At 50.9% G+C, this 12,973-nt stretch overlaps 1 protein-coding gene across 1 annotated transcript; it reads right to left on the reverse strand.

The window, feature by feature from the left end:
• Positions 1-8,082: 8,082 nt before the first annotated feature.
• On the reverse strand, positions 8,083-9,870 carry HOXC12 (homeobox C12). Its single transcript, XM_015850354.2, has 2 exons — positions 9,268-9,870; positions 8,083-8,453 (listed from the first exon to the last, which is right to left on the reverse strand). The coding sequence occupies exons 1-2, from the start codon at positions 9,830-9,832 to the stop codon at positions 8,215-8,217; spliced, it is 804 nt and encodes a 267-aa protein (XP_015705840.1). The 5' UTR covers positions 9,833-9,870; the 3' UTR covers positions 8,083-8,214.
• Positions 9,871-12,973: the final 3,103 nt, after the last annotated feature.

Consider the following 12,973-nt stretch of genomic DNA (forward strand, 5'->3'; position numbering starts at 1 on the left):
ATCCTCGGTCTTTGGTGAACGCAGTTTGTTTGGGGAGGAAAAGAAGGAAAAACACAAATAGAGCGGCGGTGCAGATGTATAACTTTGTCCGTATTCCTCCGCCTTTGTGTGCGGCCGGGTGGGAGGGGGGGGATGAAGGGAAGGGGGGGACAGATGCTTTATTTCACCGTCTCTCTATAAAGAGATAATTATATATCTGGTTATCCACCGGAGCAATAAATACTCTTCACCCACAATTACAGATGAAGACGATGGGTTTAAATACCCATAAAGTCAGTGTTGGGGCTCTGGTTGGGAACTGGAATTGGAAACGAGAGCCGGGGGGGGGTGTTGTCGTGCGGTGAATGAGGTGAAAGGAACCTTTAAGGGGGGGGAACCCAACGGGAAAGCCCTGAGCTGTCCGCTACCCCCCCTACTCAAAAAGCAGAGCCCCAATTCGGCTTTTCTGCGTCCCGGTGGGTGCGCTGAGCTGCTCCGTTCTCTGCCCCCCCACCCCACCCCCAAACTCCGGAGCAGGGCTTTAATGGGGGTTCCATGCTCTCCACCCCCCTCTAGACCCACAGAGTGACCCCCTCAGATCCCCTCAAAACCCCACGGGGGTCATTTCCACCACCACAATCCGCCTATGAAAAATATCCCGTTTTCTATTACTTCTACCTCAAGATATTTCGATTTGAGGTAATCCATACGGCCTTTTCTTTTCCCTTTTATTTCCCCCTTCCCCACCTCCCCCCCAACTTTACAAGACCCGAAGGTTGCCCGGCATTCCTCGCTGCCACTTCGACTTTCCAACCCTACTTTTCCATCCCTAATTTCTTAAATACTTTCTCCTTTCGCAGCGTCTCGCATCACCTCGTAAGGCTTTACCGGCTCGCCGTAAAAACGAAATGAATTTCCACACTCTCCCCAACGATCGTCGCTTCTCCCCCTATTGAGCTTCGGAGTGGCACTGAGAGAACCTGGATCTGAATAAATTCTGGCAGAGGTTTCTATAATGAGATATCCCGATGGTTTATGTGTTCTCCGTGGCGGTGTTTTGCTGACCCGAGTCTGAAATTAAAGCTCAAACCCTCTTTAAATAAGCGATAAAGATGGCAGGTAGATGGGAAGGCGGATTTGGGGCGCTATTGCATCTCAACGCGATTTATTCAGGCTGAGGGAGATAGGAGAAGTCGACGCTTTGCCGGTTACCATAAAGATACAGAGAGGGAAAGAAGGACGAGAATAAAAAGCACATTGAAATTTCCAGACGGACAGAAGGGGGGGAAAAAGGTTCATTTTCAACAATAATCGGGGTGTTTTTTTGAGGAGGAAAATGTATTTTCATAAAGAGTGAGGAGAAGGGAAAGGGAGAGAGCCTGGATCCAGAGGGAATAGTGGTTAGGGGGAGATTTATTGGGGGGGGGGGAGCATGTTTATTTCCAATGTGAGCGACATGAAAATCAAAGCACTTAATGAGGCCTGATTGTGACAAATAAATAAACAAACCGATGATAATTATTCTTATTAATCATTTTTTAACAAATGAGGGTCGGAATAAGAAAGAAATCCGTTCAATTCGGAGCTCTGAACGGCCGATCTTTTTATTCTTCTTCTTATTATTATTACTTTAGTTTTTATCTTTCTTCCCCCTTTTCATCTTTATTATCTCTCTTGTTAACAGCACCGATGAGACTGCATACATATATCTCCTTTAAATGCAGTCATCCGTGGAGCCATCGGAGTTGCGAGCTACAGAAATTTATTCTCTCAGCAGTGAAATATCGCTGTGTCTACTTGCTACCTACCAAGCAATAAAAATAGAGCTTCCCCCCCCCCCCCCCCCCCCCCCCCCAACAGCCTCTGCACTTCATTAGCTTTTACCTATAAGTTTCCATTCGAAATGATTTGCTTGAAACTAATTAGTCGCCGCGTAGTTCGTTTTCCTCTCGCGGGGGTCTGGAAGGTTTCAGTGTGGGGTGGGTGGGCCATATGCTGATAAACGCCGCTAATTATTCCCACTCTGTGTTTATTGGATATTTATGAACCCGAGCTAGGAATCAAACCGACGCATTCCGGATTAAGGGGTCTGCAAACAGCTCCGGAATGGCACGGGGGAGGAAAGCCAACAGTTAATTAACGTAGCACGGAATTAGCGAAGGATTGAGCCTCAGCCACACGCAGACAGAGAGAGGGGAAAGTCCGGCCATTCTTCTCTCCTTAATGGGAATTATTAGATTTCTTGTTAATTGCTGTCATACTCGGCGGCTGCTTGGAGGTGTTTTTGTCTCTCTGGAGGGGGGGACTGAGACATTTCCACGCACGGACATCGGCCGTCCCTTGGTTCAGGGCCGGACCCCCATCCCTATTTTCCCCTCTTCACCCTGCCCTATAGCCAGAACACCCCCCAGCCCCACTTCGTGCAGTTCCATTCTTCACAACAACCCCCAAAAAACGCACCCCCCACCCTCATGGCTCCTACTAGCACCCAACTACAGCTCTGTGCCCTACGGGCCGCGTTTCTCCTTTTATTTCTTTTTATCATTTTTATTTGCCCTTTATTTATTTTTTTCCCTCACTTTTTTCCTTCTTCTTTTCATCTTCTCTTACTTCCTTTTCCTTTTTTTTTTTTTCTTTGTTTTTTCTCCTTTTCTTGCTTTCTTTCTCTTTTCCTCGCTGGATTACAGCACCAATACATACACACACACACATATATATATATAAGAAGACATTTAAATACAAGGCAATCTCAGGTCTCTCCCCTCCGAACCGAGCTCTGCCCCCCCACCAGTGGGGCTGCTTTCTCCCCCATTTCTGATTTCTTTTCCTGTTTTGCTCTCTGTTAACCCACCCCTGGTTTGGGTGCAAAAAACACCGATTTTGGTCGGGAAAAGAATAACCCAAGGAAGGAAAGTGAGGAGAGGGGGGGGGGAAAGGCTTCGGGACGCTCTGCATTGAATTTTCGGTGTCGAATGTGATTAAACTGCTCTGAAATCCCCTCTGCTTTTTGAATGGCTTTGGGATGAGCTCGGCGTTAATTCGAGCCGGGTCCCATCCTGATGAACGCTGTTCTCCATCACAAAGGTGGCACGAACGTATCTCCCCGCTCAGGGAGGGTTGTGATGAGGGGGAGGAGGGGGAAAATGCCTTTTTTTTTTGTATTCCCAGTTTTCCCATTATCGCTCCTATATTGGCTCAGCTCTGGAAGCACCGAAGCATGAATAATTCCCTAAAATCGAGCCGCCCGCATTAATATTTCCTATGATTTTGCAGCGGTTGTGAAATAGCACCTCTGTCTTTGTCATTAACGGCAGAAATATTCCCCGCAATTAAAGAGACGGAGGTTTTCTCCCCTCTCTAACGAACTCGTTTTAAAGCCGGAGCCATGAAATACGCTCCCGAATAAAAGAAACCAGCCCCGAAATAATACCGATTTTATGGCGAAGCAACAATTTGTTCTATCCGCTCGCTGGCAATAAATAAGTTTTATCTGTTTGGGCGAGTGTTTGAACGTCTTTGAAATTCCGACCAGTCCTCCTCAAGGTGAACCGACGGATGGTGTAGACAATTTATGTCACCCCGCTCCATTCCGACCCTTTGGGCGCTGTTTCTTCCCTTTTTTCCCTGCCACGTTGGCACATTTAAGCCGAAGAAATGGCGAAATCAAAGAGCGTGGGGCTCTGCTGTGTGTGCGCACATACGCGGGTGGAGAGGGAGGAAAGGAATAGAAGGGGGGGAGGGAGGACCTGCGATTGAAGTAATGGTGTCTATTAAAAAATAGCAGCCAAAAAATGGGCATTTTTTCAAGGAAAATACAACACGAATCGCCTGGTTCTGAGTATTCCTCCCCATTAGTGCTTTTTATTTTGCCCTTTCCAAACCTATCGCCTTGGAGATGTGTTTGGGGAACGTTGGAGATGGGAGAAGTGTGGGCCGTTCCTGTAGGGTTTTCCCTTCTCCTCTCCTCCCCACACAACGCAATTCATAGGGGAAAATAAACATAAAAAACAAAGGTGAAACAGCGCAGGATTGAGTCCAACACCGTCATGGAAAGACCCAAAATGCGCCCTATTTTGAGAAATCCCGAAGCTCTCCTCATTCTGACGGAGGGGAACCGCACGAGTTAGCGCTGATTTTGTGTTTCTCATAGGAAAACACGCTTTCCAGCACCCCGAGCTCGGACCGGCGGCTCCCAGTGCTCCCAGTGGGCCGAGCTGTAGGATGTTGGGATCGGGATGGGATGTGGTGAGGCTGCGGAAGGCGTCGTTTGCATCGCGGTAGACTCCTATGGCATTTCTTTAATGAAAACCCCTCATCGATCCCCTAAAAGCTTTTTGCCTAATGCACGTTTCTTGCCTCCGAGGAGAGTACGGTGTTCTCCTCGGAAGGAAAATAACAGAGAAACCATTACGTATAAATATCCGCTTGGAGAGAGATCGAGGAAATCGTAATCTAATTTATTTCAATTGGCCTGCCGGGGTTATTTTTCCTCTTGTTAGATGAATTTGTTGCGAATTTACTCGGAAGAAACGCAATAACGCCCGTCCTAATAACCATAATCGTAACCATAAGCATCAGAGCGCCCCGATCTCGACCCATTCCAATCTATTTCCAATTTAAGAGCTGCGTCTTCGCATCCCATTCCCATATCGGCGACACACCCGGGATGTCTTCGGCGCTCCGTATATAAGGCAATCCATCCCCACAGCATCACCCACGGGGACCGAGAGCCCCGTGGGACCCCGGACCCTCCCAAGAGACAAAAGGATCCCAATTAACCCACACATTCAAGCAGTTCTGATGATCTCTCTAAAGAAAACAGAGCATTCTGTTGAGTGTTACCCCAAATGAGCGCATTGAGCACGGATAACCAACAGCTTTGAGATCAGCTCGTGCTTTCTGCTGTCCCGGGATTTGTTTTAACTGTGTTTAGGGCGATATTTCTCCCATTTTCCATTGCATTTAATCGCTTCTTTTTAACTAAAAGCCGACCTCTAAACAGGAGCAGGCGATGCTGCCGATGTCCCCTCGGCTCCTCCCGCATTAACCCCGCCAGTTCGTACTCAATTAGTAAGCAACAAAACACCAAGCTGATGTTTGGGCCATTTTTATTTATTATCAAGAAATCACATCATCGTACATCATCATTATTATTTTTTAATTACCATTATCGTGAAGCAACTTTTTACAGGACTATATAAAGCCTCAACGTGCTCTAACAGACATTTGCATAGACCCTACATATAACAGCTTGAGGTAAGAGACATTACATGTGAACTATTATGGCGAAGGATGCATATTAACAACCGCAATTAACAAGGCTAAGGGATACAAGCGGGAAAACGGCACCACGGACACGGAGAACAAACACAGAACAAACAGAAATCCCACTGAACCACACGGGGAAAGCGGTCTGGAAGAGAATATTGCATATCTTTCCGTATCCCGAAGTCTCTCCGCGCACGGGTGGTGGTGGTGGGGGGTGTCGGGTCGTCTTTTGTGCTGGGGAGGGCGGACGGGTTTCGGTAGGGTCCTTTTTGAGGGACTTTTTGGGGGTTTTCTGCAGGATTTTTACGGTATTTTGGGGCTTTCGGTGGGTGAAAGATATGGGAACGGGTTGGGTGAGATGCGCGGATTGAAACCCGGCCCAACGCTGCCGACATTTCACCATAACTCACCCTCGTTTCTTCCACCTCCGAACCGAACCCCAGAGGTTTTATTCAGCGGGTTCGGTCCCTTTGACAGCACCCGATGCTCCCCGTGTCCCCACACACGTTGTCACCCCCTTCAGAGTCAGCCGGTCCCCAAAACCCCCCTTTTCCCATCCCAAAACCATAAGACTCCCCCGAAGCGCTGAGCTCTCCCCCACCTCCCTCCTCCTCTCATTGCACGAGTGTATAGAAATACCCACGGAAAACACAGCCCGAGTTTATTGCACTGCGAGAAGCGATGCCCTCCTTTGTGAGGAAGGTGGGGGGCAGGGGGAGGGAATGATCCTGGCTTTGGGGGAAGAGACCGAGGGGGAAAAAAGCGAACGGAGGGAAGAAACGATAACATTTTCCCGGTTGGAAAAACAACAACAACAAAAAGATTATCATAATCATTAAATAATAATAATAATAATAATAATAGAAGGAGGACGGGGGGATAAAGGGAAGCATCCAGAGAAAGGGTGAGAGTGGAGAGAGGTTGGAAGGGAAACGCAGCTGAAGGGAAAGGCCCCTCTCAGCCCGGAGAGGGATTTGGAAGGGGTCGGCTCCATCCTTTGCAGCTCGTAAATAAAAGCATTCCTCGCCGCTGCTGGTCATGACCATGAACGCGGGGAAGCGGGAGCACGTGGTGAGCGTCCAGGCTACCCAGAAAACGCTGCTTTGCCATAAAATTAATACCCCCCCCCTCCCCAACATCCCCCCCCCCCTGGTCCCCGTATAAAACAAACGGAGCAAAGCACGGAGCAGAGAGCGGTGATGCAGCACCGCGGCCCTTCACCCTCTTCAGCCTCTATTTAAAAACACCATGTATATATTTCTCTCTCTGTATATAGAATCAAGCTGCCCCACACCGTACTCCTCTCGGCCCCAAATCCACTGCCATCCCCGTCCTACCCTCCCCGAACTCCCTGAAGCTCCTTTTGCACACACCTGATGGGGAAGAATCTGTGATTCTATGATTCTAAGAGCAAAACGGGGTGGGTTTGTTTGAACAGGAAAGCAGAGCACACGGAGAAAACACATCGCACCCCATCAGACCTCCCAGGCAAACAGGGCAGACGAGGCTTTAGGTGAATCAGCCCCACACAATGAAACCTCTTCTTCCCTCTGCCTGCAGCAGACGCTGCTTTTTAAGTAAAGAACCATCGTCTGCTGATGGAAAAGTAAGATTTCGTAACCTGGGGTTGTTCTTGAGGGGCGGATGGGTTGTATATCTGAATGGGATATTGCTCCTCAAAAGAAGACATAATCACTCTGACTTATTTCTATTGCCCCCCACCCCAACCCCTCCTTCCCAACGCTGTTCGAGGCTGCCCCGAGGTGGGGGGAGATGCGGCCTGCTCGACCCCAGAGTGCTGCTGGCACCGGAGGGGATAAAAACAAGGGGGCTTTTCCTCCTTCTTTTGCTACACCGTCATCGAGAAGCACAGATCATCTCCATCAGCAGAGCAGCTGCAAAGAGAGATGTCCTTGGGGAGGGGTGGGGAGGTGTGGAGTGGGATGCGATTCGGGGCTATGGTGAACGATAACACACTTTTTGGCTGCGAACTGAGACAGCAAAAGTCTCTAAAAGGGGAACTGGGATTTTCCCCTCTGAGTTTCCTAAGGTGGCGTGGGCACCTTTTCCTTCTCCTTGTGACAGCGGAGTTGGGGACAGCACTGTCAGCCTCATCGAAGCACGGACAGCACAGCCCCCACCTCCCACCCGCAGGGATGCAGTGGGACCCACACACCTCATCGCTGATAGAGACTATGCCACATTCACCGCAGATACACACGGGCTTTGTCTCCTTCCTCTCTCTCCAGACACTGACATCAACCCCCCCCCCCCCCCTTAAAACATCCTCACACTGGCAAAAAACAGCAAAACCAGAATCTGGGGAACACTGTGCACCGAGAACCCCCCCCCCATCTCCCACACAGGTGGGAGTTCCGTGCTTTAAGACTCCGCCCGCCCCTCCCCCCCCCCCCCCACCATCTCGCTATTTGTTGTCTCATTTTATCATTTGAATGAATTTATTAATTAATTGAATTAATTGTCGCTCTTCTCCTACCCAATAACCCCCAAATCGGGGCTGATTTCCCCCCTCCTCTGCGGTCTCATCGCCCTCTACCCACTCCCCCCCTTGTCCCCCCCCCACAAAACACCCCCTCCTACCTGCGCTGCTGTTGGAGGGCCGAACTCTCCCCTCAAACCTCCCCGAGCATCGCCGGGGGCTGCAGCAGTCGGGGCCGCCTCTTCCCATCCGCAGCCGCTCAGTCCCCTCGGAGGAAGAGGAGGAGGAGGAGGAGGAGGTGCGCGTCCTGGTGCTTCGGTCGGGCTCCGTGTTTGAGGGGAAACCGATTATTTGTGAACAGGACCTCTTTATTCATTGATTTCTGAGAGGGGAAGGGTGTGTGTAGGGGGGGGGTTGAGGATTGGTCAGGTAAAATCCCGAGAGCTCGGGTGAAAGCTAGATAGTCTATGGATCATTATTATTATTATTATTAATTATTATTACCCGATACGGACGCTTTTAAAACTTTAAAAGAAAGACAGGGCTTGCTCCCGCAGGAGGAGTCTTTTCTTTTTCATGCGTCGGTTCTGGAACCAGATCTTCACCTGCTGGTCGCTCAGGTTTAATCGGTCTGAGAGCTCCCTCCTTCTTTGGCGAGTAATGAATTCATTGACCATGAACTCCCCCTCCAGCTCCGCCAGCTGCAGCTTGGAATAGGGTTTGCGTTTTTTCCGGGACCGTGTGTGCATCGGGTACCAAGGAGCACCTGGCAAAGGGAGTTGGGGGGGGGGAAGCAAGAAGGAGAATTGAGCTTTTTTGGAGGAAAAATGCCCTTTTCTCTAAATATACATCAATTTAAAGAGGTAAAATGGGGGGCTGCCCCTCCAGGACTGCTGCCCGCACCTCCCCGCTGTCCCCATCCCCGTGGCCGCAGGGATGGATGCTCTCAGCTCCCACCAGGGGTGATAAGTGGGGAGGACACGCGCAGCCTCTCGGGGTGGGAGAGGAGGGAGCGGCATAACCGGGGACCGATGCTTGGGGTGGGGAAAGAGGAAAGAGGGTCCTTGCAGGAGGGATCTGCAGCCGCTCCGATCCCTGTGCCAGTGGGGAGCGTTGGGAGACCCAAAGGGCAGAGCCGACGGCTGCGTTATTTTCTTATTCCATTTTAATCAAGCGACCCTCCCTTCCCTTTCCCTCTTCCCCCCCGCTTCCCTCGGGCGGACACACCTCTGAGATGCCCCCGAGAAGCGCTTCCACCCGTCCGCACCGTCGATCGAGGAGGAGAGATGCTCAATCCCTGCGTCTTCCTCTCTCTCCCTCTCCTTTTTCTTTTTTTTCCTTTTTTTTTTTTTTTTTTTTTATGGGATATTTACATGTTTATAGCCTTTTCTTTTAAAAGAAGCACCACCTAATAAAACATTCGGGATTTCGGTGCTACCCCTAGCGGTCTCAACACATATAGGCACTCCGCTTCCCATCCCTGAGCCCATGAATCACAACACCAAGCAGCCCCAAGCCGGTAACCTCCCCCACCTCCCGGCTCCCCCCCCTACCAAAAAAACACCCCTCTCGGGTCTTACCACCGGTGCCTAAAGTGCTGCCTTGGTTGAGGGGGGACACCAAACCCCCCGCTTCGCCCGCTGTGCCTTTATTCCCTTCATTGAGCAAAGACGAGCTGGAGTCTGACTCCAAAGATTGACACGACGGAGGGTCGTGGGGCACCGCCTCGGCTCCGGGATAATCGTATTTGCTGAAATTGCCCCCCATGCCATTGGGGAGGCCGGATTCGAGGGGCAGCAAAGCACTGTCCCTGCCCCTTTCCTCCCGCTTCAACCCGGCCGTGTCGGAGCAGCTCTCCCGGTAGTAGCATTTGCTTTCTTCCACCCGGGCGAGATCGCAGGCTCTGCCGAAAGAAGGGTTAATGGAGACGGGGCTGCTCAGGTAGGGCTGCGGGTACCCGTTGCAGGGCTCCGAAGACGCCCAGGGTAAGGAGCAAACGTTGTCCCGTCGGGGGTACGATAAAGACGGCAGACCCGGCAGCTGCCCTCCGGAGGTTCGGAAATTTGGGAAATAGAAGGTGTCTCCCGTATGGATGTTCACCAGAGGTCCCACAAAGCCGGGATTAAGGAGGTTGTGCTCGCCCATTTCCGCGGGCCTGACCGAAAGCTTCTACTTTATTGCTATCTGACATTAAACATAGTTAAACCGACGGCTCAGCCCTATTGGTCCGGGGGGGTCACGTGAGCCCCAAATTGCGCTGGGAGGGAAGGGTGGGGGGGGGGCTCCCTTCCCCTCCCCTGGCAGCCGAGACAAAACACAACAGCAAGTTCCGCCTTTTTACGCCTTTTTTTGCCCCCCCCCCTTCCACCCCGGTCCCTCTTCACCCCTCAATCATAAAGAGAAAAATCCCATCGCACAATTTATTAAGAGAAAAAAAAAAAAAAAAAAGCTATAAGAAAAAGAGAGAAGAACGCAGCAGCTCCCAGCGCTGCGATTCAGGAGAGGGAGAGACCCGAAAATGTCATTTTTGGCACCAAATAACAGCCGAAAAGATGAATTTGCCCCCCAACCTCCCCCCCGCCCCCCCACCCAAAAAGCGCCCCTTCCTCAACGGCACCTCGGGGCCCCTCGGGCAGCTGCAAAAGCGAAGCGGTTTCTCGTTAATTAGCTCCTTTATTAACTAAAACAGTTCGAATTTACAGTATCTCCCCCAATAAATTACTATTAGATATTGTGTCATATAAAGTTTACGGGCTTTTTAAGGAGACGGATGGCGGTGCCCGCAACAGGCTCGTATTTACGTGCAGTGTGGCTGTGGGGGGGGGGGGGAGCTGGGATCGGAGGTTCTCTGAGTCCTTTCCGAGTCTTCTGCTTTATCATTATTATCATTATTATTATTATTAATAATAACAATAATAATCGGCTGTTTTCCTCCTCTCGGGCCGCGCTTTGGGGCAGCGCAGCCCCATCCCCGACTGCAGCATCTCGAGGAAGGCTCGGAGATTTTTAACAATCAATCGCTTTTATTAATGATCTGTGTCGACTCAAGCAAGGCAGAAGAGCGGGGCTGCCCGGCAGCCTTCATTTATCCGGTATATATCCCATAATCAGGAAAGGCGCACACACACACTGGTATGAAATACATTTTTGCCTCATTTCTTTCTCCTTCCTTCGTGGGAATGATTAAAATGAATCCCCCACACACACAAACCTCAATCTCTCGTTGCCCACCGCTGGAAATAGAGGGGCACACACACACGGATCTGCTTGGCCGCTGCCTGATAGTGTTGGATTCTGCCCTCGTAACGCCACGGAGCTCTTCTCCCTTCCTCCCACCCTCCTCCTTCTCCAGGCCAGAATGAAAAGAGCCTCCGCATAAAAATAGCGGGGGGGGGTGGTGGGGGTAGAAAATCAATATTGGCGTCTTTCAGTGCAAAATAAACGCGGTGGAGGGAAGGGAAAATAATATATATATATACAGGAAAAAGTGCATCGTATGGAATCTCGGAGGCAGGAAAACGCAGAGATGTTCGACGGCGTTCTGTGCTTTTTGGGGGTGTTTTATCCCCCTTCTTTTTTAGACTCCCTCTCCCATTCCCCCCCCCCCCCCCCCTTTCTTTTTATTACGAACCCCGTGCCCACCCCGCTCGCTCCGTTTCTGCACGGCGCCGCATTCCTCCCTGCCTTAAGCAACTCCCCAGCGCTTCCTTGCCAGGTTGACTCCGCAAAGTACCGTAAATATTCCTGTAGAGGTAATAGAGGTAAAACCCCTCCGCGGGGGCTGAGCGGGGCGGCCCCCCCTTCAGCTTTATCCATCCCCCCCCTCCCCTCCCCGCCGATATTTTCGCTATTCCTCCACCATAATACACACACGCACCTCCTTTCCCCTCTGGCGCAAGGCTGGGGCTGCAGCTCAGCCCTATAGAAACAAAATCGGGTGCCAATAAAACAACGCATTTCTCCTCTTTCTGTTTAACTCTCACATCGGGGACATCTCATCCCCTCTGCTCCGCGTCTCCCACCTCTCCCTGGCGCATCTCTGGGTGCGCTCCATACGTACCTCGCATAGATAACACACGTACCTCCCCACCCGATGGAAGAAATACGACTATATTTCTCTAAAATGAAAGTTTAGCAGTTTTAGGGGATGTTGGGCTGCTGCTTTTTGTTTCTCTTTTTTAAACCTTGCCAAGGAATTTCTCTCCCCGCAGGTATGAGCGCAAAGCTGCTGCAGTTCCTCCACCGGTGTCTTCTCTCGCTCCCAACGCCGGGCAGCGGTGGAAGGGAATAGTTTATATCAAAATGAGCACGTGATCCCCGTAGGTCTCAGTACGAATCGGCTTTGTTTGCTGCTGATTAAACAAAACCCTTCTTTACCTCGCTTTTCCTTCGCAAAATTCCCCCATACGAGACGCGCCCGGGTTGCGGTGCGGCTTTGTTCTCCAAAGGACTTTTGGAGAAGTCCATTTTCGCTTTTCTCGCTTTAATTGGGGCTTTCTCCTCTTCGTTCCATTTCATTTCCCCCCCCTCTTTATATATATATATATTTCGTGAGCTGTAAGCATAAAACACGAAATAAAATGCCCGTCTCCCTGTTACCTCCGAGGCGGCGTTTAGGGAGGAGGAGAGCAAAGGGATCGCAGTGCTGCGGGAAGGGACATCGGCAGCGCTGGCACCGCAGCAAAGAGAGAAAGGAACCCCCGTTTCCTTTGATTATTTCATTTTAATTTTATTTCATTGTATTTTTTTTCTCAGAGGTGAGAAATGCCGCAGCCGTGCTCGGAAATACATTAAAAGGCGCTCAGAAGTCCCCGCTCCCCGTGGCCTTCGTCCCCAGTGGGAACAGAGCTCAACGCTGCTCCCCCTGCACAAGGCAGCTCCAAGAGGATGGGGTGGAGGGGTGGGTGAGGGGGGTGGTGGGGGTTGGAAATGATCCCGGGGGCTCCTGAGCAGAACAGCCTCTTTCATTCGGGATTTTCTTCCCCGTTCCAAAAGCGTTTCTCAGCTCGGGGGGAGCTCATTGCAAACGCTGAAGCACCAAAGCCGGAGCCGAACGCTGCTGCTCGGGGCGATGGCACTGAGCAGCCTCACCCCGTGCTCGACCCACCCCGAGCGTCGGCTCCAAACATCTATCCCGAATTCCACCCTTGTTAGTCGAAGAGGAGCCTTTTTATTATTATTCCCCCCACCCCGAGGTGATCCTCCCCCCATAACCCCCCCAAAACAAAAGAGTTTCCCGACCCCAGCAAAGAAATCTCGGAACCTTTCCCCATTTCGCAGATCTCT

The sequence above is a fragment of the Coturnix japonica genome, unplaced genomic scaffold (genome assembly GCF_054131305.1).
Source record: "Coturnix japonica strain WE unplaced genomic scaffold, WE-NBRP24 Scf116, whole genome shotgun sequence".
In the NCBI taxonomy this organism is placed as follows: Eukaryota; Metazoa; Chordata; class Aves; order Galliformes; family Phasianidae; genus Coturnix; species Coturnix japonica.